The sequence below is a fragment of the Ciconia boyciana genome, chromosome 15 (assembly GCF_034638445.1).
Source record: "Ciconia boyciana chromosome 15, ASM3463844v1, whole genome shotgun sequence".
Classification (NCBI taxonomy): domain Eukaryota; kingdom Metazoa; phylum Chordata; class Aves; order Ciconiiformes; family Ciconiidae; genus Ciconia; species Ciconia boyciana.
In genome coordinates, this window is record NC_132948.1 from 7,991,612 (window position 1) to 8,016,909 (window position 25,298).

The window sequence follows — 25,298 nt, forward strand, 5'->3', positions numbered from 1 at the left end:
TCAAGATGGGCCGTCATTATCCACCGTCGACAGCAGACGGGCGACCTGGGCCTTCTGCGCACGGGTGATGTGCTGAGCCATCTGGATGATGCAGTCCATGGCCACCTCGGGGTTGGCTTGGACCAAGCTGCAAGGCAGATGGGAGAGGGCAGCTGCCTCAGGGGCTGAAGCAAGAACCACCTAATCTCCACCACCCGCTGTCCCCAACCCAGGGGACAGCATTGCCCTTCGCATCCTGGCTCCCGCGGCCACTCACCTCCGGATTTGCTTGAGCACGTAGTCCCGCTTCAAGTACTTGATGTTCTCCCGAATGGCCGACCGGGTGCCATCATCCTCTTGCATGTGCTTCTCCAGCCACTCCACCACCACCTGGTTGTTGTCCCAGAGGTAGCCCTGGGGAGAACAGCACCGTGGGCAGAGGGTCCTGCTGCCTGCACAGCCTGAGCCCCCCCATCCTTGGGCTTTTTCCTCCCATGACACGACCAGGCAATGGGATTTTTCTTCTCAGTCCTGCACGTACGGCACAGCATGGCACGCTCCCCAACTCCCATGTAACAGCCACTGGGGAAAAGGTTCAGTCTGGAAATCAAAACTGGGGAAAGCTTCGTGGACTGTTTAAAGTGCAAAAAGTTAAGGTAAAATATGTTTCCTTTGCACACCTTCAGTTCCCAGCTCAGCAAGCACAGGACTGACAGGGCGATGTGTGTGTCATGGCACTTGCACTTGAGAGCAGATCAAATGCAAAGACTGCAAATCTCTCTTCTGCCTGGGAAGCCCTATCTGATGGTAGAAAATGAGGAGGCCCATGTTTATTTAGGGGCCACCATGCTACCGCTCAGCACCAGCATCCAACTGAGGTCACCCGCTTTGAAGAGACAGCCCCAGGCTCAGGGCTGCTCGGCCGCCCACCCTGGCACAGGCTGCAGAATGGTCATTCCCATTGCATGTTTAAACCCTCAGGGAGGCACCAACAAAACGGCTGAGCAACTGGAGAGCAAGGTGACAGCCCTCGGGACCCCTCTGGCTGCAGGGATGCCTTGGGAAGCCAGGGCTGGGGGTACCTTCGCGGCTCCTTCCGTCTCCATGAACCAGCGCCGCAGCATGGACTGGATGTGGATGTGGCTGAGGTCGCTGTTCGCCTTCAGGACCTCCGCCTTCACCACCTCCTCCAGCAGCAGCCGTCGCAGCCGCCAGTAAAGGAAGGAGCGGGCGTTCTTCCATTCCAAGATGTCCTGTTGAAATGGGGGCAAACCCTGGGCTGATCTTTGCAGAAAGAAGAGGAGCTGATGTGCAGCGACTGCTCGCTCACAGCTCACACCGGCAGGTTGGAAGGCAGCTCTGCTGGGCTGGAGCAGAGAGCAGCACCCGAGGCAGGAACGGCACACTGAGCTGCAGCCCAGACCCCCGGGAGGGGACTTTGCCTCCCACCTTTGTGCCGCCACTGCAAAAATCCCTCCACCAAGCCCCTTCCCACTGATGCCCTGGCTCACCGTGATGACGCCTTTCTCCTGCATGCGGCCCGGGGTGTCGTGCAGGTCGGCGAAGTGCACGGCTACCTGGTAGTACATGGGCAGGAGGAGCTCCTCCCGGGCCTTGAGCTGCTTCTCCAGCTCCCTGCGCTGTGCCTCAGACAGCTCGGGGGTCCCTGCGAGACATGCCGTGCTGAGCAGGAGCAGCCCACCCACCGCCCCTGTGACAGGATCCACAGGCCACTGCGGGGTCTGGGCTCCGCTCTGTGCTCCTACATCAGCCACCCCCGCCAGGAAACGGGGCACCCAGCGTCATGTCCCTTTGGTTTGGCACATTTACACCCCTGCCCAGAGCCCAGCCACAGAAGGCCGTGGCCACAAAGGGGCTGCACCGTGTTCAGTGCCTGCCGCAAGAGAGGCGGGAGGTGGCACTTGCAAGGACTTTGTGGGACCGTGTTTTAGCAGGGTGGAAAGGTGTGGGGGCAAGGACCTCTCAGTGCAGCCCCACCATCCACTGCAGGCAGGAGCTGATCACAGGGCAAAAGGAGACCCAGTGCATTAAAGGCAGCCTCTATGCAGCTCTATAATGACTATGTGTCATCTCATTAGGTACTGATTCAGCATGGCCATCGCCATTCTTCATCTCAAAGCATGGGAGAAAAGTCCAGCGCTATTTACGGAGCCCCCTGGAGATACAGGTGTTTTAAAGTACCACCACATCCCCTTGGCAGGCTCCACCATCAGAAAAGCTATAAAGAATTTTCACAAAAGAATAGTGAAGGATTTCCTGATGGTTGCCACCGTGGTGTTTGAGCCTCATGTTTTAACTTACCACTACCAATGCCCACAAGCTGAAATGCCCTTCCCTTACCCAGCTGCTCAACGAGCTTGGCATAGACCGTATCAATCCTTCTCATGGTCTTCACCAAATCTTTCTTTCTGAACTTGATCTCCACTGTTCCTCCAGGCTCCAAAATGCCTCCCCTGGAAGGAAAGTTTGGTAAAGCAGGGACTGGTCTGCATGGGAGAATAAATCCTGGGACAAGAGGTCCAGGCAACTCTCTCTTCTAAGAATTAGGGAGAGAGAAAACCTATAAGGGTTTTGTTTCTAGTCTGGGATTCTTGTCTGTCCTCCCACTCATTACAGCTTGCTCCAATGTGCATTAATTCAGGTTAGAGAAAAGGCCTCCTGACCCCCAGAACCATGTTTTACTTGCCCACAGCCTTCGCTGGACACAGGAGGATATCCCCAAGGAGATACCTGCCACGCTGCTCTGTAAGAGCCCTGGAACTTTTAGCTGATGGCTTTGATTAACTTAAGGGTAAAAAATACACATCTCAAGTGACCGGAGGTCTCTGCCCGCGGGACTGTGACTCTGCAGACCCCATGCACTGGCTCTCATTTCTCCGCACGTGGGCTGTGGAGGATGCACGTGTATTTTGGACGCTGACCTGCTCTCTTTGTCCGCGTAGAGCTCCACGTACAGGGGGTTGATGGTGGAGTCGATGACCACCCAGGAGCCTCCCCGCAGCTCTGCATGTGGTGGGATGTAGACCAGGACAGGCTGCTTAAAATCCCGGAGGCTATCGACAATGAAGGCGCCGAACTTCAGCATTTGGTCGTACATGTCTGAAAGCCAAAGGGACTCAGTGGCTGGGCGCCACAACTGCTGTGGGCCAGGCTATTGCCCCTTGCCTCCTCTGAGCTGCCCAAAGCCACTTCTCCATTGGAGAGACCAAACAAGCACCCCAAAACCAGCCCAGCAGGAAGCCACCAAGCCCTGGGACCTGGGTCCTGGCGATGCCCCATCACCTCCCCAGCCCAGCCCCACGTCCCAGAGTGGTGCAGGCAGGACCCTGGTAGGCTGGGCCATCCCAGGACCCCGTGGGGTGGCAAAAGTGGTGGTAGTATGTCACAGCATGGGGATCTGGGCACGCCAAGCGTGGGTACCTTTCATGCCGCTGGAGAAGCCTCGCCAGTTGGCAAAGATCATCAGCGGGAGATGCTCCCGGTTGAAGTCCCGAATAGCCTGGGCTGTTTTAAAAGCAGAATCTGGAAACCAGACCTGCCCGGCCTGCTGGATTATCTGCAAAACATGGCAGGCAGCGCTGCTGAGACCGGTGCCAGTACTTCCTGGCACACCACGCTGGCAGGTTGGTGGCACATGGTGTCCAAGAGCTGGAAGAAAACAAACTGACCGAGCACCCTTGATTTCACCAGTCTTTAAGGAAAATCAACACATGCCAAAGGATTATGATAAGCTTTTTCCCTGCTGTCCCCTCCAGCCTCCTCCCAGCTGCTGCTCGCCCGCATTAAGGTCTCCCCACACACCTTTGCCTCCGAGTCCGGGTTGGCAGGGTCCGCAGGTATCGTCACCTCCACAGTGCGGGTCTCAACAGCGATGACACCCACCGGGAGACCTCCCAGCCTGCAGTGAGGCAGGGTGGCCTCAGCAGAGGCCATTTCCCCTCCACGTCGCACCCCAGCCCCACCAGAGACGTTCCCCCCATCACCATCCCAAAAGCAGTGCCACGGCCAGGACTTGAGTGTGCTTGACCGTGCATGCAGCCTCCCTGCATCGCTCTCTGCCTCGGGGCTCCATCCCCTGCTCGCGGCAGTACCTTGCTCTGCCAACCACAACTGTCTGAGCCCACAGCCTCATGATCTCCAGGAAGCTGCCCTGGTCGAAGAAGCCACTCTGCCAGGTCCCCTTGAGAGCTGCAGAGCACAGGGAAAAGCGGAGCGGCACAATGGTGAGCACTGAAGAGCTCCCTGTGCACCAACCCACAGCAAAAAGCACCTTCTGCACCAGGATGGGGGGTCTGCAGCTACAAGGTACGTTTGGGAGCATTGCTGTAGAGGTCTCGGGTTGCCCTCACTTACTTGGATGGGGCCTCCCTGCCAGCATCCACCTGGGGTCGTAGGGGACTTTGGAAGGGACAAAATCAATTTCTCTTTCGATGGGGTCGCTTATGGCAGTGATGGGCACCGGGCTCCGGTTATCCTGCAAGGGAGAGCCCAGAAGGGCACGTCACCAGCCAGGTACAGAGTAACACCCCACATCGCTGTCCTGCAGCACCCTCCTACCTTTGGTATGTACGAGAGCCACTGCAGGATGGTGTAGACCCCCTCAAAGTCATCCGGGACGGTGACATGGGAAACGCCATTATTGTGCATGATCTGCACGCCTCCCAGCTGGTTATTGGATGTGTAAACTTCACGTCCCAACACCTAGACAGAATTATTAACAGAAACACAGCTCGGTCTCTGCTAACACAGGAGCCACCCCTCCTTGCTCTGTTTGTTAAGTCAAACCTCTGTACAGGCACATTCCCTCTGGTTTGAGGCTGAATTTCCACCTCTGCCTACCAGGGTGATGTTAAAGCAAAAGGACTCTGCTTTAGACACTTAAAGGGACTCACAAGCGCATCATTTTAGCTAAGCATGTTTCAAATCAGCTCAAACCAGTGTGATTCTGCCCAGAGATGGGCCCTGCGCTTGGGACCGGAGCCAGGCAGCTCTGCCATCCGGCCCTGCTCCAGGAGCGATGCACCATGAACTGGCCCCTAAAGCAATACCAAATAGCTGCAGGGTGACATTCTCTCAATTCTCAGTGAGATGAGCCCCGCTTGCAGTTCCCCTGCATCTCCTCCAGATAGGTCCCATGAAGTGTCGCGCAGGGAACTGCCACCTCTTCCCATGGGACAGGGAAAGAGCCCATGCATGTGGTGGCGTGAGGGACAGTGCCGGGGAGGACACGCAGCCAGAGCACTGTACCTTATTGAGAGCCGTGACGCCGGTGAGGATGATGTGGGAGTTCTCCACCTGGATGACACGCTGGCCCAGCCTCACCAGGTACGCGCCGATCCCGATGGCACGACAGGTCACCTGGGCACACACACAAGGTTACTGGGGAGAAAGGGCTGCGGCAGAGTCTGCGAGCACCAGGAGAATGATGCTCCCTGGCTCTGCAGGATCTACACTAGGTTGCTTGTTGCATTCTGTTATTCCCCCAAGGGTGACCTTAAAAGCAAGTAGGAGAGAGGGGAGGAGTGGAGCAGGGGAAGGACCCACGGCTGTACCATGCTGATGGTCACTATTTCATCGTAAGCGCGAGAGGACTCCCCAGCGATGGTACCGGCAGCACTCAGGTTTTCCACCCCAAACCCGTTGTCCTTCCCGATGATGTCCAGGAGGACATACCTGCAAGAAAAGCAGAGCCATGGTGGCATGAGCAGGACAGGAGGAAGCACTCACTTGTGTGGTGTGTCTGGCAGGATGCTGAGCTAGGACGTGGGAGCTGCATCCTGGCAGGGATGCAGGGCAAGGCTCAGGGTGGCTCTGTGGGTCCCATGGGATAGCGGGGCTCACCTGGACTCGCCCCCTTCCTCCACGTGCTCACAGTGCACCGAGTTCATGGTGCTGATCCTTGTGTAGTCCTGGGGAGTCAGGTACAGGTACTTGAACCCCTGGAAATAAAGAGGAGAAGGATGAGTTGTGGAGCCCCCGTGCACAGGTTCACATGGGACATGGCCCCTCTCCAAACCCACCCTATGCATCAACAGCGGCTCAGGGACCAGGGCTGGACAGAGCAGCCATTTCCACCCCACTGGGGAAAGCGGAGGGAACCATCCCCATAGCAGTGGGTGCACGTGTGTGCTCACCCCCCAGCGTTGATCCCACAGTTTTATGTCCCAGTTTAGCTCTGGTCCTTTCTTCCCCAAAGTCCTCTGTTATTTTCTGTGATGGCAGGAGGGGAGGTGCCCACACACCTTGTAGGGGTCCGCAGGGTCCACCCAAGCCACCTGGAACATGTGCTTTATCTCATCGGCAAAGCCAATGCGGGCACCGCTGTTGGCAGCAATGTAGATGCGGGGGATGCCTTCGGCTCGTGCCAGCTCTGAGGCCCGCAGGAAGACCAGGTCCTCCTCTGGCCCGAAGGAGCCGATCTTATGTGTGATGTCATTGCAGATGAGCACGATGTCCCGGCCTTTCGGGTACTCGGGGGTCTTCAGTTTCATTTTGAAAGCAACCATCCCTACCTGCCCCAAAACAGCACAAGGTCACAGGGCAGGCTCCTCCAGAGAATGGGGTCTGAGCTGCAGACTGCGTTAACCAACAGACAAAACGCTTGCTTGAGGAGCATCTCCCAGGCTTTAAACACAGCCGGACTGGGGAAGCCACCAGCCGTTCCCACCTGACGCAGCACAGCTTCCCCCCAGCTCCTCTCTCCCACCCCATTCCCAAATCCTCCCCCACTACCTCATTCCCTCCAGGGACCCTGTTCATCTGCACGAGATGTCCCTGCGAGTCCAGCACCAGCTCGGTGTACGTCAGGATGTCCTTGGGGTACAGCTCTGAGGAGCCCCACAGCTTGAAGAGAGCCTGCAGAGACACCATGCATAGGACAAGCTGAAAGCAGGGGGCTGCGGCAGCTCTGAGGCTGTCACTGAGCGCAGACGGGCACTCCTGCAGCAGGCTGGGACTTGGGGTGAGCAAAACTTTGTGTTAGAGCCCCCACCCTGCTGCAGACCTCCTTGCACAGGGCTTTCTGGTTCACATTCTCCATGAGTGTGACTACAGCAATTTGCAAGAGCTAGGAATAGGTTTAGAAATGCTTCATATAACCAAAAATGTTGGGACTTGTGCTCTTCTCTTTTTCTCATTTGTCAGCTGAGGGGAGAGGAGTCTTTTCCCCAGATGGGAATATCTGGGGAGGGTGGGGAAGAAAAGCAAATGCAATAATTTGGAGCCTCTTTCTGCTCAGCCGGCCTCACCTGCCTGATCATCTCAGGGAAATCATACACATAGGTGGTGCCCAAGGACTGCGCCTGGAACCGCTTGGCCTGAAGCAGGTCCTTGGTGACGTAGGGAGTGTTGATGAGCATCCCGTGCTGTGGCCCTTGCTTGTCCCCGTATGACTGAAACATGATCTGGAGAGAAGGGCAGAGTGTTGGCTGCCTTCCCTCAGCACGCGAGCAAGTCCTCTCTGCAACGCTAAGGTGCAAGAGCCCTGCAGGGCTGGAGCACTGCTGAGCTTTGCCTGGCCAAGATGCTCATGCCTGTGGCTCTACTCGACCAAACAATATGATTTTCCACCCCACGCTTTGCAGAGTGCAACACTGCTGTGCTGCAAGTACCAGCAACACCCTAACACCGACCTTCACCTCCCAGACCAAAAACTGCGCGACTGCACACCAGCAACACCCCTGGGGCTCAGCACCATTTTGGAGAAAAGCATCACTTCAAGGTGCCCAACTGGATGCAGCACAGAGGGGAGTGAAACCGGGCCAGCCCTGGGAATGCTGCTGCACAGTCCCAGGGGCTCTGGGACAGACCAGAACTGCAGGTGCACGAGGATTTTTGCGGAAACCACCCCAAAGCTTCGCTGTAGCTGACAGCTGCTCAAGCAGTCATGGTTGGGTTCCCGTTTGCAGCTGCCGCCTGCAGTTACTCACGCTGCCTGTGCCGGGGTCCCTCACTTCCTTGTAGAGGCTGATGTCCAGGTAGTAGCCGGACTCGTTGGTCAGGAAGAGGCGGATGGGGATGGCGGTGGCAGTGGGCGTCAGGCGGATGTTGATCTTCACCTCAGCCTGCAGGACCCGCAGCTTCCAGAGGCGGCTGCCGTAGCGCATCACCATGGATCGCACCGACTCCTCGATCTGGGCACGGGACAGCACATGGATGGGTCCATGGCCCCGGGGACACCACTGTCCCTGATGTCAAGGCTGGAGCAGCCGTGTTGCATCTCCACCCCAAACAGCCATTTCAGATTTGCTTTGGGCAAGCCCCTTCCCTCTCTCCATCTCTCCATCCCCAGGGGCTGGTGCTGCCATCCAGCCTCTCTGCTGGGGAAAGACAGTGCCCCACATCCTCCTGAACGGACACAGCCCCACTCCTTCAGACTGCACGCTGCCCAGGGGAAGAGCCTGCCACCCACCCTCGTGCCCTCCAGTGAACTGTCTGCTTGTGCCAGTCTGTACAAAAAGCCCTGATCATTGCAAAGTGTGAAATCTCAGCACCTCCCCAGCAAACAGCCCACAGTGAAGGTCTGACACAGAAATTAAGCTGCAGGAGCCTCTGGGGCTGCCAAATCCAACCCCCATCCAGGGTCGGGTGGGCACTGGATGGGACCGGGTCTGACAGCCAGTGTTGGGGGTGGCTGCCCGTTCATGCAGTGGTAGCGAGCACGAGGGACCACTCAGCCTCTATCCCTGGATCAGTACCGCACTGACAGCGGGAAGCAGGACACCGAGAAACGCACCTTGGAAGGGTCCATGACGACCGTCGGGACAAAGTTGAGGAAGATGTGGTTGCAGTCAGTGCGGACGGTGGTGTTGTTGAAGGCCACCTCCAGCTCATCCATTGCCTCCAGGAGCAGCCGCTCGCCCTCGTTCTGCAGGTACTCAAAGGAAGCCTCCTGCAGTGCACAGGGTGGCTCAGGGGTGGCCAGAGCAACCCCTGCACCTGAAATGCACCCACCTCTGCCCGTGCACCGGGAGGATCCGGCGCCGCCTTGCCTTGGTGACGAGGTCCGAGTGGCGCACGATGGCGCGGATGAAGAAGCGGTAGTCGGTGGCCTCGGTGCCCGCCTGCACCTTGGCAGCGCCCAGGTAGAGGTGCATCTTGTGATTGGCGCAGGGAATGGCCATCAGGTCGAAGTTGCGCATGCGGTTCAGCTCCAGCTGGAAGGCCAGCGCCGGCTCCAGGTGCCGGTAGATGCGGTCCTCTGCAAACTGGCACAGCATGGAGGGGTGAGCAAGCGGCTGATCAGCCAGCGCTGGACGGGCTCTGCTCTAACCACAGCTCTTACCTCATCCCTGGCTCTGAACGTGAAAAACTTTGGGAATTCTCTCTAGAGCAAAGGGGAGAGAGAGGACAACATGAATAATCCTGGCACCTAGAGGATTGTTCCAATTTTCAGTGAATTCATTAAAAAGACAAAACCTTGCAGGCTTCCTTCTCCCCCAAAGGGAAAAGAGCTGGGAGTAATCGATGCCTTTTAAAGGCAGCTTAAAGCTATGGAGCGGCCACGCAGGAACCACGTTACTGGAGACATTAGCAGCATAAAGGATAATACAGGAGATAAATCACTCATTGAATCCCTCATTAATTAGTTCCCAGCTCCTGATGCACAGTAGGTACATCCATCACTCAATGTTATGTCTATAAGGTACTTATAAATGTTTCTAGGCATTTTAGGAAGGCAGAAGCAGGACGTGTCTAAAGTCACTCTGCCTGTCGATGGCTCAGTCTGCACTCACCTGCTGGGCAATGAGAAACGTGATTCTCCGGAGACCACAGTCAACAAGGACATTTTTCTACACAGAAATAGAAGACTCCACCAGTCATGAGAGCTTAAACATCTCCACCAAGGGAGCAAACAAAAACCCAAGCGGCTGCCATGGGGTGCAGTGTTTTGGGGAGAGCCGCGTGGAGATGAGGCAGTGCCTTGGGGTACGGTGCCCTGGCTGGCAGGGTCCTCAAAAAGTGGGGTGCAGCCCCAGCAACAGACCTTGGACTGGGCAAAGGCTCTGAAGATGGGCACCAGCTTCTCGTCTTCCACATGGTCAGCCCAGTGGAGCGCGATGTTGAGGATGTGGATCGGCTCCTCGTGGAGGTTCTGGCAACAAAACTCCCCCGTCAGCTCTGACCAGGAGCACCACTGCCATCCCAGCACCACCTCGGGGGGACAGCAACATCATCGTGCCCACCTTGGCGTCCTCCTCCTCGTAGATGGTGGCTCGTGCCTCACTGAAGAGCCCGCTCTCCAAAGGTGGGTCAGCAAAGCATGAGATCACTTCATCAAAGTTCCTGCCCAAATGGTGGGGATGAGGTCATAAGTCAGCACGTCGTGCCCATCCCCTGCCCAAGGGGACAGCACCAGAGACCCGCTGTGGCAGGGATGCGGGTACCAGTGCAGTGGCCCGGGGCACGCACCAGCTCAGCAGGGCTCCACCAGCCCACAGCAAAGCTACAGCTCATGAAATGCAGCTCAGCACTGCTGTATTAATGCGCAGAGATGCTTAACCCATGCCAGGCAAGCTCCCCTCAGGCTCCACATGTCCCCAAATTACATACCATGTCCCCACCAGGTAACTGTTGTACTGAAAATATCACCCAGCCCCAACCTCTGGCTGTGGGAGGAACAGGAGCTGTGTCGAGCACTGCCCAGCTGCTGCCAGCTTTGTCTTTTCCACCCGCTTTTGCTCTCTAACGACCACAGCAGCACCCAAAAGGCACATACACGACCAGCCAGGCACATCCCTGCACCCCTACCTCGTGAAGTCCTCGAATCTGTCAAAGGCCACCATAGCTCCCATCCGCTGGCTCAGGGGAGAAAAGCCACTGTCCATGAAGAGCTCAGTGCTGTGCCGGGCCAGGTCAGGGTTGGAGATGCTGATGGGAACAGACATCCTGCACAGGGGAGCAAGGCAGCCATCAGCCATGGGTGGAGGCACCGCTCCTGGGTCCAACAGGGACCACGCAGGTCCCACACAGGACTCTGACCCAGAGAGGGCTCATCCTGCTCTGCTGGCAAAGGGAGAGAGCGGCAGGCAGTTCCCTCTGAGGGTCCCCGCATTTTGCATGGAGGAGACGATACAAACCCAACAGCTTTGCAAAAAGGAGCATGTCCAGGGGAGCAGGACAGGCGTGCAGGGGCCCCCGTACCTATTTGGGTGGGAGGAGGGCAGCATGAACTGGAACTCCACCAGGCAGGTGCCGTCCGAGAGCTGCCGGTGCTGCAGGCTGTTGAGCTCGTAAGCAATGTACCCGCGCCGCACGTACACCTGGGAGGGGGATGGTGGGAGGTACTGCCGTGCCCCTGCTCCCACTGCACACATGCATGCCACCCCCCAGAGCTCACGTGCCCCCCGCGGCCCCCCAGCCCTCACCTCCAGCGCTGCCATGCGCACCACCTGATTGGTGTGGTAGAAGAAGATGGGAAGCACATCGAAGATGGTGGTTTCTGAGAGGATCAGTTTCTGGAGGAAGAAAGCAAAATTTAGGGCAAGGATGAAGTGGGACACCCTTGCCCCATGGCAGGATGGGGGAGGCACGTTCCAGAGGTGTGTCTCAATGTAGGGCTGTGCAGGACTGGCCACCGAGGTGCCATGGGACGCCCTGCCCACCATGGGGACACCGCCAGACCCAGACGTGGATCCACATGTCAGTCCCCGGCCAAACGGGGTGAGGAGCAGGGGATGGAGACTGGCAGCAACGGGGTGCCGGCAGCAACCCCTCCTCTGCTCCGCACAGGCACTGACACTGCAGCAAGGCTTTGATTGCTTTTTTGGCTATTTTTAAGGCTAAGCCTCTTGCAGCCAGACCTCCTCACCAAAGCCACCCAAAAGCCAAATTCCCTCTGCGGAAAATCGTGTGATTCCCAACCTTCAGGTTTTCAGGGCAGTACTCATGTCCATACATGTCGATAGCGGAGAGGAAGATGGACTCCACCTGGTTGTGCCGCAGCTCATAGGAGGGCAGGTGAGAGGCGATGAGCACCTGCAAGGGGAGAGGCGGCTGGGAGCACGAGGGACAGCGACAGGGACGGGGACAGGGATGGGGACAGCATGGCATGGCACTTGCGGACCTGCCGGGCTCTCAGTGCCACTTTGGAGTGCTCGGTCTTGCTGAGCTGCGTCAGCTCATGAAGGATGGCCGTCAGCTCGTCCGTCAGTGTGGGGTCGCGGCCGCATAGCTGGTCCTGCAATGCATGCACCACCATGGCTCGGCTCAGGCCCCTCGCTGCAGGATGGCTTCATCCCACACCCCCAGCCCTGCACGGGCAACGGGGACAAGACCCCAGGCGCTAAAACTGGCAAAATGCTGCTCTTTGAACCAAGTGCAGCAATGCAACGCTACAGAGGGGAGATAAAGTCCCCCTGACGAGGCAGGAATGGACGCTTGAATGCAAAACCCAAACCCTGGGGATGCATTATACAGAGGAGCAGAAAAGCGTTTTCTCAGGTGTCCACCTGCATTCAAGGGGAAAGCACAGGGCTGTGGCAGCCACCCACAGTCGCATCCTGTACCCGCAGCGATGCAGAGCTTGCCTCGGCTTACGGGCTTTTCCCCACTGCCAGCCTTTACTTCTGGTGTCCCGGGGCATGGGCTGTACTCACAATTAACATGGTCACCAGCAGGTTCTTCTTTGCCACCTGGGCGTGAGAGAAGATGCTCTCCAGCACGGGAGTCATGTCAGGTTTGCACTGCTCCCGCAGGCTGATGACGCACTTGTCATAGTGAGCTGTGGGGCAGAGCATGGTGAGCCCTGCAGACCCCCCAGAGAGCTCCGCAGACTCCTCCAGAGAGCCCCTGAGCCCTCACCATGCTGGAACTGTGTCTCCACTTGCAGGTAGCGTCTTAGCAGGTCCAGCACCACTGCCTTCATGTAGCCCCGGATGCCACTGCGGTACCTGGGGAGCAGAGAGCCCAGCGTGCTGCGAGGAGGTGGCGGTGGTGGGGAGACCAGAGGGGTCACGGACAGTGCAGGTCTCACCTCTGCACCAGCTGCACCACACTCTGCGTGTTCATGAAGAAGACCTCCCGCTCAGCCTTCCTCTGCAGTGTGGCCGCGTGGGTGTCCAGCACATTGGCAATCTGCAGGGAGAAGGCACAGGATCCAGTGAAGCTTGGGGCAGCGTGCCTGCAGGGCTGCCAGCTCCCCAGCTTGCCTGGGGACAGTGCTGCGGCACACAGAGCCTTTCATTTGTGGTTTTTTTCCCCCAAGTGAAAAATGCAAAGTGACAAATAAGTATAGAAATACAAATATAAACACACAAGCATAAGAACACAAGCATAAGAACACAAGCATAAGCCCACAAATGTTTCCCTCACTCATTTAATATTTTATAATATCTCTTGGCAGGACAAATTCAGGCAGAAACTCCTAACTAGCTCTAGCTAAAAAGGAAGCGGAGGCCAAGCTGGGGAGTGCAGCCCCTGCACCGCTCACCTGCTGGCTGGGGAAGCAGCAGAGCACAGAGGTGATGTTGCCGGCATACTGCGTCATCACTTTCCGGATCGACTTCTCCACGGACAGAGGGATTCTTCCCGAAATGCTCGTCATGATCTCCTGCAGCTCCAGGAGGGGCAGGGAGGGGTCCCGCAGGGTCTTCATCAGCTGTGCCACCCACTCCTTCACCTGCAGGGAGCAGAAGCTGGTGCTGCCCGCACCCACCGGCGCTGCCTGTCTTGCCATCATGGCAAACATGAGGCAACGGGGCAGGACCCCTGGACCACCTTTGTCCCCAGCACCCACCTTGGTGCTGAAGTAGGGCTCGGGCAGGCAGTACCCGTTCATGACATTGGTGAGATTGTCCAGCACATTGCGGAGAACCTGGTGCTGCTTCTCGCCGGTGATGGGGAGAGTCTGCTGGGCTGGGAGCCCCCCCATGAACAGCTGCGCCTGGAGAGGGCAGAGAGAGGTGGGCTTGCCCAGGTCCTTGCCAACATGAGACAGAGCCCCCCCGAGAACTGCAGCTGCCCTAGAGAAACCAGCACAACTCCTCCAGTGTCTGCTTTTGGTTAGATACAGAGGAAGCACCTAACGTTCAGCTTCATGTCTCTGCCAGTGCCCCATCGTGAAAACAATGCAGAAAAACTGGAGATGTAGACAGTGCTATAGATACACTAAAAACTTGCATGTGAGCTTCTGCACACTAAGTAAGCGTGCATGGGATGCTTATGCAGAGCAGCGCCGTGGCACGCGGAGCAGCCAGTCGAGCCCCAGCGCAGCCGGTTGGGGGATGCGGCATGGCCATGCAAGTGCCACCCTGTACCAGCATAGGGACACATCCATGCTGATGCCCCAGTCAGGGCAGTTCCTCTGTTTTGTCCCCCAGCAAGCATCCCCGGTGCCCCACGGGATGCAGCTTGGGAGTGGACGGGAGGGGACAGCAGCGTAGCCGGCTCCTGGCAGACTCACAGCCTTCACTTTGGTGGGATCATCCAGCTCGAGCCGGGCTATGACGCAGCCCGCCTCCAGCAGCGCGCCCGGCCGCTTGACGTAGTGCACCCGCCCGGCCTCCTCCACCACCAGCGTCATGATGATCTTCATCACCTGGGCAAGGACGGGTGAAACGGTCACAGAACGAGTGGCACCTGCGCACCGCAGAGTGCCTCGAGCATCGTGGCAGTGTTGGTGGGTTTCATCTTTGCCGTCCACCAGCATTGCAGGAATGGATGCCCCCTGGGCTCTTCTGCAAAACTCACCTCAATCTCTGCAAAAACGTTCCCCTCGGCTACGTGACCACCATCGTCCACTGTGTACTGCAGCAGCTTCCCCGCAGAGGGGGAGCGTAGCACCGTCGGGTCCTTCTCCTTCTCAAAGTTGCAGGTTTTGTTGCCAATGGTGATCCGGTATCTTAAGGAGAGGGAAAGGTCTCACCAACCGGCTGCCAGTCAGCGGGGAAGGCCAGGGGGGGCCCAGTGGGGAGGTACCTGTCAATCTCCTCCTTCATGTAGGTGGTGTAGCTGTTGCCATCATAGGAGAGCAGCAGCCCGCCATCATTCAGCCGGTGCACGTCTATCTCTATGTGAGTGCGGTTCATGATGATGACGTATGTTGTCAGGGACTGGCGGGCAACCTGCGGGCAGCAGCCAGGGAGAGCCCACAGTGCAACCCCCTGAAACACGTGCAAGGGCCTTTCTGGGGGCTGGTGGTAATGGGGGGGTGAGGAGCATCTCCTCACGCCAGTGCAGGAGCAGCATGCTGCCACGGGACGGGGCTGTGCCGGGAAGGGCAGGAGGCAGCAACCTCAGGCTGCACCAAAGAGCTGGTCCAACTTGCAGCCTGGAGCTGGTTTAACTCATGGCTCACCTGCTGCTTTCATTGTGAGGAGAGAGTTTTTGCATGAAGTTCAACTAATTGGGTTTAAAAGCAAGAAAAGGAGGTCCTTTATTAAACTCAGGGCAACAAAATGTATTAAAATGTCTGTCTAGTTAAAATGAGGTTAACCTCATTTTTATGTTGCACATTTTTAAAGGACAACCTCATATTTATTGCATCTTTCTCCTTCAGGACAGGAGCACACATCCCTGTTCCCGTGAGAAGCATTGTGGCCGGTTTGGGAGGAGCACGGCCCATCCCTCACCTGGAGAACATACTTCACACCCTCATAGATGAGCTCCACATCGACGATGTTCAGCAAGGAGGCTGCTGGAAGCACCTGCCCCCTGAAACACAACGGATGGGTCAGGCACCACAAGTATTGCTTGCCTTGCACACCGGCAGGGAGCCAAGTGTGCGAGATGTCAGCGGTGCTGCTGGCGTCAGGCCATGCGGGCTGTGAGCTGACTGTGGCAGGGCGCGAAGGTGACTGGAGGGGACAGGCATCTGCTTTAAATGACCCACGTGAGCGCCTTGTAAAAATGCATCCGGAGGCAGGCCAGACACCAGCAAAACATGCTCCGATAAGGGCGTGGGGGAGAGCCCCGGGCGTCCTCCAAGGCTGGAGGAATAACCTTGACATTCAAGTGCAAAAACAAAAGCAAGCTGCATTCAGCCAAGCCACTTTCCCCTGAAAGCTGTTTTCCCAACCATGTGAAACTTTTTCCCCTCTCCAGATAAAGCAATAGCCGAGAAGCCGGAGCTGTGAGTCACAGCAGATACCCGTTTCACGGTTGTTGCAGTGCTACTGCCTCCAGATTTGCAAAGCTTTTGCAGCAGAAGTGGGAAGGAAGATGGCCCAGGGAGAGCAACACTCAGGTCTCCGTGCTTGCAAGAGCTACACGGGCTGCTGGGAGCCTCCCTTTGGGACATGCAATCCCTGTGCCCCCTGTGCCCACGGCGCAACTGAGCCCCCATCGGGCAGCCCTTGCTCCACACCTCTCTAGCGAGTGCAGGAAGTCAGTCATGCAGGTCCTGAAGGCAGCATCCGCCACGTTCAGAGCACCGCAGACAACACCCAGCATCGTGTCCGGCTTCTCTGCCTGTCGGGGGCAAAAATAACAGGGTTTGGGTCTTGTCTTACACCAGAATGGGACTGGCAACCCTGAGGCGGATGGCCTCCCCCACCTGCACTTTCTCGGCGATCAGATGGTCCAGCCAGCCGGTGTCTATCTCATTGTTCTGGAAGCTCTCTGTCTCCAGCAGCTTAATCAGATACTCCACTGTGGTCCGGAAATCCCCGCGGATAGACAGCTCTTTCAGGGCAACCACCATGTTCCTTTTAGGGAGTAAAACCATCCATTAATGACCAACGAGGAGGCGCTTGGCTTTCAGCAGAGGAAATCGGGGAACCACAGGGACCGGGGTGATGAGCTCCTGAGCCCTGGGCACCCTCACGCCTGGATGAAACAGCCCCACAGTCAGCAGTGACTTAATAAAACACTTAAATACCCAAGACAGACTCGTTACATGTTGCTCAATTACGGAACGAACATTGCTGCTCACTGGCACTAAGCACGTGCTTAGCAGATCACTACAACGTGTCTTTAAGGATCAGGTTGGTGAACTGGGGCCGTAGCACCAGCGCAGTCTGAAAACTTTGGCTTTGGCCAGACAGTCTCTGCAGCACAAACAAGCCGCTCAGCACAGCAGCACCATTCTGGTCCTCTCAGATAAAAGCCACTTTTCCCAGCTCATGCAGTGATTGCGAGGCTTCCTGAGGTCACCACCCCGTCCCACCACACTCACGAGATGGCCTCCTCCCGGTTCTCTCCCCACGAGAAGCAGTGCCCAAACTGGGAATCAGCAAATTCATGCAGCCCCCCGGCCGCCGCCACGCTGAAATACCCCCAGACGTTCTTGCTGCTGCGGAAGTTCAGCTCTTGCACTGTCCCCGAGCTGGGCTTGAAACCCTGAGCAAAGACAGAGCAGGAGACATGGAGAAACCAGGCTTGAGACTCATGCAGAGTATACAGGGAAGGGGAATCCCTGTGCCATTTATCAGTCTGCACGTGGATCTCACTGATCCCACAGGTTATTGAACATTGAACACTGAAGCATGCCCATGAACAGCCCATGAACATTGTCTGGCTGGGGAGGACCATGCCCAATTCAACCCCAATAGCGGCAGGGTCCCCCTGGCCCCACGCGCAGGGCCAGTGCATGAATGCTCGTCCCCCCAGCTCACCTCCTCAGGGTTCTCGCTGGTGATCCGGGCGGCGATGACGTGGCCCCTGGGCATGGGGGTGTTGGTGGGGCTGTGGAAGCAGATGGGTGTATCGCCCCAGGGGCTCTCCCCGTACAGCACCCGGATGTCTTTTATCCTGTGCAAGGGGATGCCCATTGCAATCTGCACGAGAAACAAGGAGGACTTTAGCTGCCAGAACAAGACTTTAGCATCAAAATTACAACTAGGAGACACTGATAGATGGTCTGAATGAAGAGCGAGGGGAAGAGGCACCCCGCTGCAGGAAGCTGCTCCCAGAGGGGAGCCAGAGGCGAAGGAAGGATGCTACATTGCTTCCACCTGCACCCTGCAAGCTGGTATATGGGACAGCTTCCCTCTGCCAGGCTCCAGCCCAGCACTCCTCTGTAAATTAAAAAATTGCTTCAGCTAACACACCTCGCAAAGTCGCCCATGTGCGCTCAGGTACCTGCAGCTGGGCAGCAGGGAGGTTCACATCTGCGATCATCTCTGTGCAAGGGTGCTCCACCTGCAGGCGCGGGTTCAGCTCAAGGAAGTGGAAGCTCCCGTCCTCGCTGTAGAGGTACTCAACGGTGCCCGCGCTCACGTAGCCCACCATCTGGGCCAGGCGGACCGCACACTGCAGGAGAGGGTGAAACCACCATGGGCAGTAATGACCCTCTGTTCGCTGCAGCAGAGTTGGGGTGTCCCGAGCAAAATGGCAGCAGTGTCCTTGCATGGACCAAAGGAGACAAGAAAGGCTGGGGCTCCCTGCTCGGCTCAGGGGGTCCCTCCCTTCCTTAGGAGCCTCAGGTGCCAAAAACCACAATAAACCCAGCAAGGATCAGACCAGTTTCTCACTAAAACCTCGTGCTGCCCTAAGGCCAGGGCCACCCACCTGCTCCATCACCTCTATGATGGAGGGTGCTGCGATAGTGGTGGGTGCCTCCTCGATGATCTTCTGGTGCCTGCGCTGGATGGAGCAGTCACGGCCGAAGAGGGAGATAGCGTTGCCGTACTCATCGGCCAGCACCTGCACCTCCAGGTGCCGTGCATGCTGCGCCAGCTTCATCAGGAAGACAGGGGACCCGGGCGCCTCTGCCTGCACCTGCCATGAGGGAGAGGGTCATGCTATGGCATCACCCCCCAAATTCGTCCCGGGAGGGAGGCAGGTCCTGTGGCGAGCCCAGGTGGGAAGCACAAGACACCCAGAGTGGGAGCAGGACCCTGCTGCGTGCCCCAGGATGGGATGGGGATGGGGATGAGGACGGGGCTCTGGGCACCTCTCACCTGCCGGAAGCAGGAGCCAAATTCCTCCACTGCCTCCACTTTTCGGATGCCTTTGCCCCCACCACCTTCTGCTGCCTTGATCATCAGTGGGTAGCCGATCCTCTTGGCCACCTGAGGGGGAACAAAAGCTGGGGTGACTGAAGTGCTCTGGACCCCAACCCATCACCCTGACAGTCCACCCTGTCCCAGCCCCATGCATCCCCAAGCAGGATTGCCGTGAGCCACATCCGTGCAGAGAGACAAACTACTGCTGAAACATCCTTGCATCACTGTCACGTGTTCTGTGAGGCCAAAAGGGCCAGGGCATGCAGGCTCCCAGGAGAAATAATGGTGGATGGGAGACAAGCGGCTGCCCGTGGGCTCGGCTTTACCTCCAGGCCCTCCTCCACGTCCTTCACACAGCCCTGCGTGTATGTCTCAAGGGGGATGCTGATCGTCTGCTGATGCTTCTGGTCCTCCTCAGACCACTGGGCCACCAGACCTGCAGGCACAGCCAGGGCTACAGTCACCACCGGGGTGGCATGGCTGGGGTGGCATGCTGGCTGTGCCCAGGGAGCTGGGGACCCCATGTTGGCACGTGCCATTTCCCCTGTTTCCATGCACCCCATCTGCAAAAACCTCTCTGCCCCAACCAGCAGCTGCTCGGCTGCAGTGGGGTCCCTGGTACCTGCAGCCACTCTGCGGCCAGCTGGGCTGGGGACCCCAACCCTGGCACTTGCTTTGGGGGAGAAGAAGAGGCAAAGAGGAGAGAAATGGGGGAGCGGGGAGGGTGTGCGGGGCTGGGAAGGAGACGCTTACCGCTCCCACTCCATGGCAGCGTGGGGATCTGGACCGTCTGAGCCACGATGGTGGACGCGACTTTGTCCCCCAGTGCCCACATGGCATCACTGGGAGGACCTTCGAACAGGGAGGGAAGGGGTGAGCTGGGCCAGCCTGGCCAGCCAGCCCGTCCCCTTCCCACAGATGCTGCAGAAAGCTGCTTCCCTCTGAGCCGGCACCATCAGCCCTTCTGCAAAGAGTGGGGGCATGGAAAACCCCCCCCAAACCCACTGCCCGGTTCAGGACAGAGCTTGACCCTTCTCCAAGAGAAGCCCGGGACGTCCCCTAGCTGGGCAGCCCACGAGGTCTGCTCCCACCCAACATTCCTCCGTGAATGCTGCATCAGCATGAGCATTACAGGGAAAAACCAGAAAACAGCGGGATTCCTGGGACACCTCCAGGAAACTGGCCTGGGGACTGCCACTCTGCAGGGTGGACATGCCAGATGCACAAAACGGGCATTGCCCAGCACAGTGTCCCCAGGGACTGAGCGTGCATGCATACATTAGCCCGATACCCACTGCTCCCTCCAGCGCTGGGAAGGCAGCGAGACCTTACCTAGGAAAGCTATCCCATTTTTCTGCAGCAGCTCTGGCAGCTTGGGGTTTTCCGAGGCATGTCCCCAGCCAGCCCACACCGCCTGGCACAAGGGAAGGAGCAGCGTGAGCCATTACCTCCCTGCACTGGCAGCGTGAGCCATTACCCTCCCATCACCCACAGCATCATGCCTGGCTCCTCTGCACAGAGGGACATCACCCCGTTTCTGAGTGCCCCTTCTTCCCCACCCGCTTCCCTCGGCAAAGAGGTGGGAGGCCCGTGAGCAGCTGCTACCTGGACTGGGATCCGTTTGGAAATGTCCACAATCAGCTCCACGTTGGCGTAGTTGTTGTTGTTGGCCCCCCCGGGGACGGGCACGTAGTGATCTGCCATTTTGATGTACTCTGAAAGACAATGCATGGCGGTGGTGGGAGCCAGTCCCCGAGCCACATCCCACTCGCATGCTGCCCCCCTTGCACCCCCTCCGCAAACCCTCCATCCCGGGGAGGCTGGAGGGGGGAGAAATTATTTACTCCTGGATCTGGCTGTACAGGAAAGTGTGTGACCCTGGGCTGTGCAGAGCCTTGTCCCAGGCAGCAGTGCAGGGAGAAGGAAAAGGGCTGCCTTGGCTCAGCCTCAGGGCAGGGGACATCCCTCGCTGGGATGCTTTTAGGAATTACCTGCATTAGCCTTGAGGTCCTCAGGGGTCACCATGACCACGAACCGAATGGCACGCTCATTTCGGAACATCTCGTAGGCCCACCGGCGGATGGAGCGCATGCACTTCACAGCAGCGATGCCGTTGTTGGCGATGAGGACCTGGGGGGATGGGGACGTGGGGTATCAGGCTGAAAACTCTCCTTGTTGTTGGGGTGCAGGGCTGGGCACGTGGCCCTGAGGGACGGCAGTGCAGGGATGAGGGCTGGGTGCAGGTGGTGAGCAAAGCAGGGCAGCCATGCTAACACGGGTGCTTTGCAACAGCCGGTCGTACGTGCCAGTGGAGCAGGAGGCTCCTTAACAGCAGCTTTGATGCCTGGCAGCGGGGCTAACGAAGGACAGGGCTTTGGCCTTCATTTGTGCCTGCTGTGCAAAGCCACTGCAAGCAACCACCATCCAAGGGCAGCGTTGGGACCATTTCCCTCTCCCAGCCCACGAGGGCAGGTGAAGCTGGGGGACGAACAGCTCTGGGCTGCCCCAGACTGCCATCAGTCCGAGCTTGGTGGGCACGGGATACTTGGGCAAAGCTTGAGGATGCCGCCGTGAAAAGCAATGACCCGCCACCCGGGCAAAGGCAGGGGTGCACGGGGAAAGACCTTCTCGATGACACGGTTGCCCCCGAAGCGGGTGACGAACTCTGCTGGTGAGGCGACGGTGAAGTCCCGTTGCAGATCCATCTTCCTGTGCTCGCGGCCCTTCTTCACCAGGTGCAGCCCGGACATGCTAGGCCTGCGGTGGGACACAATGACTGTCAGTGAGCCCGCAGTCATGCAAGCAAACTCTCACCAGGCACAACATGTGCTGCTGCTGACTTGGACTTCCCTGGGGGGTCGGGTCTGCAGGGAGCCCGGCAGCCTGCAGCAGCGGGCACTGGAGACCAGACTGTGCCCCCTCCGTGGTTTCTTCCAAGGAAAGCAATAAAACCCTTCACCCTGCTGACACACACAGGGAACATTGGGATTCACTTCCCTCGCTTCCCGCTCCCTGTCGTGCACTGGGATCTCTCCAGGGACATTTAACACCCACTGCAACACCGCAGAGGAAAACTGCTTTCAGCTGAGTTATATGGGGCAAGTAATTTGGGGTGAACAGAGCGTGTTTCGCAATTAAAACACCCCCTGCAGCAGCTGTGGGTCCACATTCATTCAAACATCGCAACAAGCAGATTTGCAGACATAGGAACTGGCCCAAGACCCCACTGCACTGGACAAAAGCCCTGAGGTTTGCATTTCGGAGAGCAGAGAGCTGCTCAGGGTTTTTGGCCAGTGCATGGAAGCACACGTATGTCCAGAGCACTGCTACTGCTGCAGCACGGCCATGCCCGCTTCTGCACCCCTAATGGGTCCCAGCCCGGTTACAGCTGGAAATGCACCACACTCTGCTGCAAGAGATGAGGAATGGGGAGGCTGCAACGGAGCCAAAACACAGATCCTCCCTCCCGCTGCCGGGATCGTTACATGCACAAATGACCCTTTGCAGCGGCCGAGGTCTGCTGCAAAGCCTCTGCTGCTCCTGGTTCACACCAAACCCCTTTGCAGAGCTGTACCTATCCCCCACATCCCCGGAGGACACCTGGAGCAGCCTGGCTGGGTGGTGTGGGTGGCAGGAAAGGCAACAGGACAAGGGACGGCACAGAGCATCCCTTCCCCAGTGTCCGTGCAAGGCGAGCGGGATTGCTGCCTCCAAACCCCATGGCACAAGCACCAGGTCTCCAAGGGGTGCAGCCAAAGGTGCCCCTCCAAGACCACTCCGAGCTGCGCTAGGGTTACCGAAGGGGGAGCAAAGAGCAGGCAGCGCTCTGCAAGAAACCTTGCAAAGAGCATGATGCACCGCTCCCAGCAGCTGCCTTGCGAATTTGCTCTCACACAGCCTGCAATGACAGCAGCTGCAGCTCCTTGCCAGATCAGACCCCATCCTGCCCGCGCTGCCTGCTCCCCAACCCCAAAACACCTTCCCAGGCTCACCACGCTGCCGGCCAGACTCACCCCTACCATGGTTTTCCACTGAAGGCATTTCCATGCCCTACGGAGTCTATTCCTTGTTTCACACCCCATCGTGTATCCCCAAAATGGGCAAGTCGGAGCGGGCTGTGCTGGTGGCCAGGCGGCCGGACCAGCCCCTCCGCAGGGCTCCGGCCCCAGCAGTGCTATAAGGCAGCCCTCGCGCCTCCCACCTCCTGGCACGGTGGTGGCCGGCGCAGGAGGGTCTGGCAGCACCGGCAGCCCATCGCAGGCAGGCAAGGACCTCCCCGGCAGCCGAGCACATGCCTTCCCACGGCTCTGCCCAGAGTTTTAAGCAACTTTCTATTTTAATTAGCAGTTTCACATTGCCCCCTCATAACTCAGCCAGATTTTGAGCTGTTGATTGTTATTCTACGGATGTGCTATAAATAAGGAAAGGAAGAAGGACCAGCCACCCCCTAGAATGAGCTGATTTCACATGAGCAGCACTTGGCACATTTATTTTAAGGGGAAATGTGTCAAAACCCCCTGGGAGGTTGGGAAATGTCCTGATCTCTCCATGCACTCAGAGTGTTTTCCAAGTAGCTGGAGCACTGCATCGAGCGGTGCTGGGTTTGTTGCACTCCAGTGCATCCCCCATGTTGCTCAGCAGCTCTGCTGCTCTGCCTGGGCCAGCCATGCTGCCCGCTTCCCTCCCACAGCCCCGAACCCCACTGCAAAGCCTGTGCCAGCGCACTCGTCCCATCCTGCAAACTGCACGTCTACAACATGACTTGGATGGCAACATAAGGAAATTCCTCCTGTGTTAAAGTGCAGATGAGCAGCAGCGATACCTCGCCAGCAGCACGGTGCATGAAACCACCCAAAACCCCAGCTAGGCAAGAAGATGCCGTTGGGCTGTGCTCGGTGAGTGGGCTGTTGGGTTTCATAACATGTCCCTGCAGCCAAAGGTCTTTTATTTTTAACCATGAGCGGAGCAGCCAGGAGGAGCTGGGCAGCAGCGCTTTGTTTCCAGTTATTTATAATGGCTGTCAGCTGTGCTCGCACAGGAAGCCGCCCAGCACAAGCCAGCAGGCAGCAGCAAGCTGCCCTGCAGCCCTGCCAGTGCCAGCACTGGGCAAAAGTCGCTGCAAAGCTACCCATGGAGCAAAGCTCTTCCACTTTTCATTGACTCATAGCAAAACCACCAAAGAGCTACTTTTCTCCCTTAAATAATTTCTCTGCTGTAGTTGCAAGGGCAGAGGAAGGGCAGGAATGGCACAGGAGCACCCTGCGTACCCCCATCCTCCTGGGATGCTGCATTTCCCCATGCGCAATACCGGGAGCGTGTTAGCATCCCCCCCAGAGCAGAAGCCAAGTGAACCTGGCAGCAGGAGCAGGTCCTTGTGCGATCTAGCCCTGGGGGCACAGGACAACCTTTGCATGCACAAATGCATGTGCAAGTGCAAGTGCATGTGCAATCTCGTCTTGCCACACAAGAAAATCCCTGCTCCCCAGTGCACCCCCATCCTGCGCCAACCACGGCTGCAGCCGGTGCATCAGCACAGCCTTTCCCGGCACCAGGAGATGGTGCAGGGACACAGAGAAGCAGCAACATGAGAGAGGAAGCTGTGAGAAAATGGGAGCAATTGGGCAATTTGGCTGCAGCGCTGGGGATTGCGTTTGAAGGAACGCCATGCACACTAAAAGCACTTTCCACCCCGTTCTTTGACATCCAAACTCACTGTAACGGAGCAACCCCTGCCCCAGTCCTTGCTGCACTCATGCACGTGGCACTGCCGCCACACAGAGCGCTCGGACACATCTGCTCCTCCTGGGGTTCTGCCGTTAACCTTATTATCAGGGTTTTTCATGCAGCACCAAGTCAAAGGGGGCAGGACTGGGGCATTGATTTGGGCCTCCAAGAAGCACGTGCACCCCAATTTTAGCAACAGGATCCCTGAGAAATGCACCCACAAAAAGCATCTGCCCACCCCAAACAGGGCATTTTTGTACCACTGCTTCTCCCAACCCCACGCATCGTACCTGATGCCAGTGGCAGGCTCCAGCAGGGCAGTCACAGCGGGGGGCTCAGCACCGGTCCCCCCTGCCCCAGCCAGGCTGCTGCGCCGGCTGCCCACCCTGAAGGCCGCAGCCACCAGCTCATCATCGGAGGAGGTGTCCTCAAAGGAGCCCAGCACGAATTTGGCCAGGGCCGGCCGGCGGAGAGCGGCGGGGTTGTACACTGCAATCTGCTCCTGCTCCCCTGCTGCAGCCTTGCCGGCCCGCGGCGGTGGGTTGGGGGCCGGGGGGCTTGGCTGCATCGGCTGCTTGGCTATGATGGGAGCTGCCGGCTGCTCTGCTGGGGTCTGCTCTCGCTTCTCCTCCTCCCCAAGCTGGGGGTCGGACATTTTGGCCCAGACGAGCAGCACTAGTACCAGCAGGA

The 25,298-nt window shown here is 57.9% G+C and overlaps 1 protein-coding gene across 1 annotated transcript; it reads right to left on the minus strand.

Moving 5' to 3' along the window:
* On the minus strand, positions 1-25,263 carry ACACB (acetyl-CoA carboxylase beta). Its single transcript, XM_072880422.1, has 52 exons — positions 24,899-25,263; positions 21,509-21,641; positions 20,876-21,014; positions 20,490-20,599; positions 20,217-20,298; positions 19,638-19,736; positions 19,211-19,320; positions 18,840-18,950; positions 18,448-18,657; positions 18,019-18,189; positions 17,553-17,714; positions 17,114-17,277; positions 16,493-16,643; positions 16,304-16,407; positions 15,570-15,651; positions 14,917-15,062; positions 14,689-14,839; positions 14,402-14,536; positions 13,736-13,882; positions 13,430-13,618; positions 12,974-13,074; positions 12,802-12,890; positions 12,597-12,721; positions 12,065-12,178; positions 11,863-11,976; positions 11,367-11,456; positions 11,143-11,261; positions 10,750-10,887; positions 10,185-10,284; positions 9,986-10,093; positions 9,735-9,791; positions 9,284-9,325; positions 8,991-9,206; positions 8,735-8,890; positions 7,929-8,132; positions 7,248-7,403; positions 6,733-6,855; positions 6,243-6,512; positions 5,842-5,939; positions 5,553-5,673; positions 5,248-5,358; positions 4,558-4,701; positions 4,354-4,474; positions 4,092-4,188; positions 3,802-3,898; positions 3,421-3,556; positions 2,922-3,099; positions 2,341-2,453; positions 1,491-1,645; positions 1,062-1,232; positions 257-393; positions 1-127 (listed from the first exon to the last, which is right to left on the minus strand). Exons 1-52 carry the CDS (start codon positions 25,261-25,263, stop codon positions 1-3), a joined length of 7,089 nt encoding a protein of 2,362 aa, XP_072736523.1.
* Positions 25,264-25,298: the final 35 nt, after the last annotated feature.

Bases quoted from the DNA above. Each gene is read 5' to 3' on its own strand.
- ACACB (XM_072880422.1), bottom strand. From the start codon at position 25,263: ATGTCCGACCCCCAGCTTGGGGAGGAGGAGAAGCGAGAGCAGACCCCA. The intron at 18,658-18,839 runs GTGAGAGGTGCC...CCCTCATGGCAG, and splicing joins TTGGCTCCTGCTTCCGGCAG to GTGCAGGCAGAGGCGCCCGG. The intron at 1,646-2,340 runs GTAAGGGAAGGG...CATGTCTCGCAG, and splicing joins CAAGCTCGTTGAGCAGCTGG to GGACCCCCGAGCTGTCTGAG.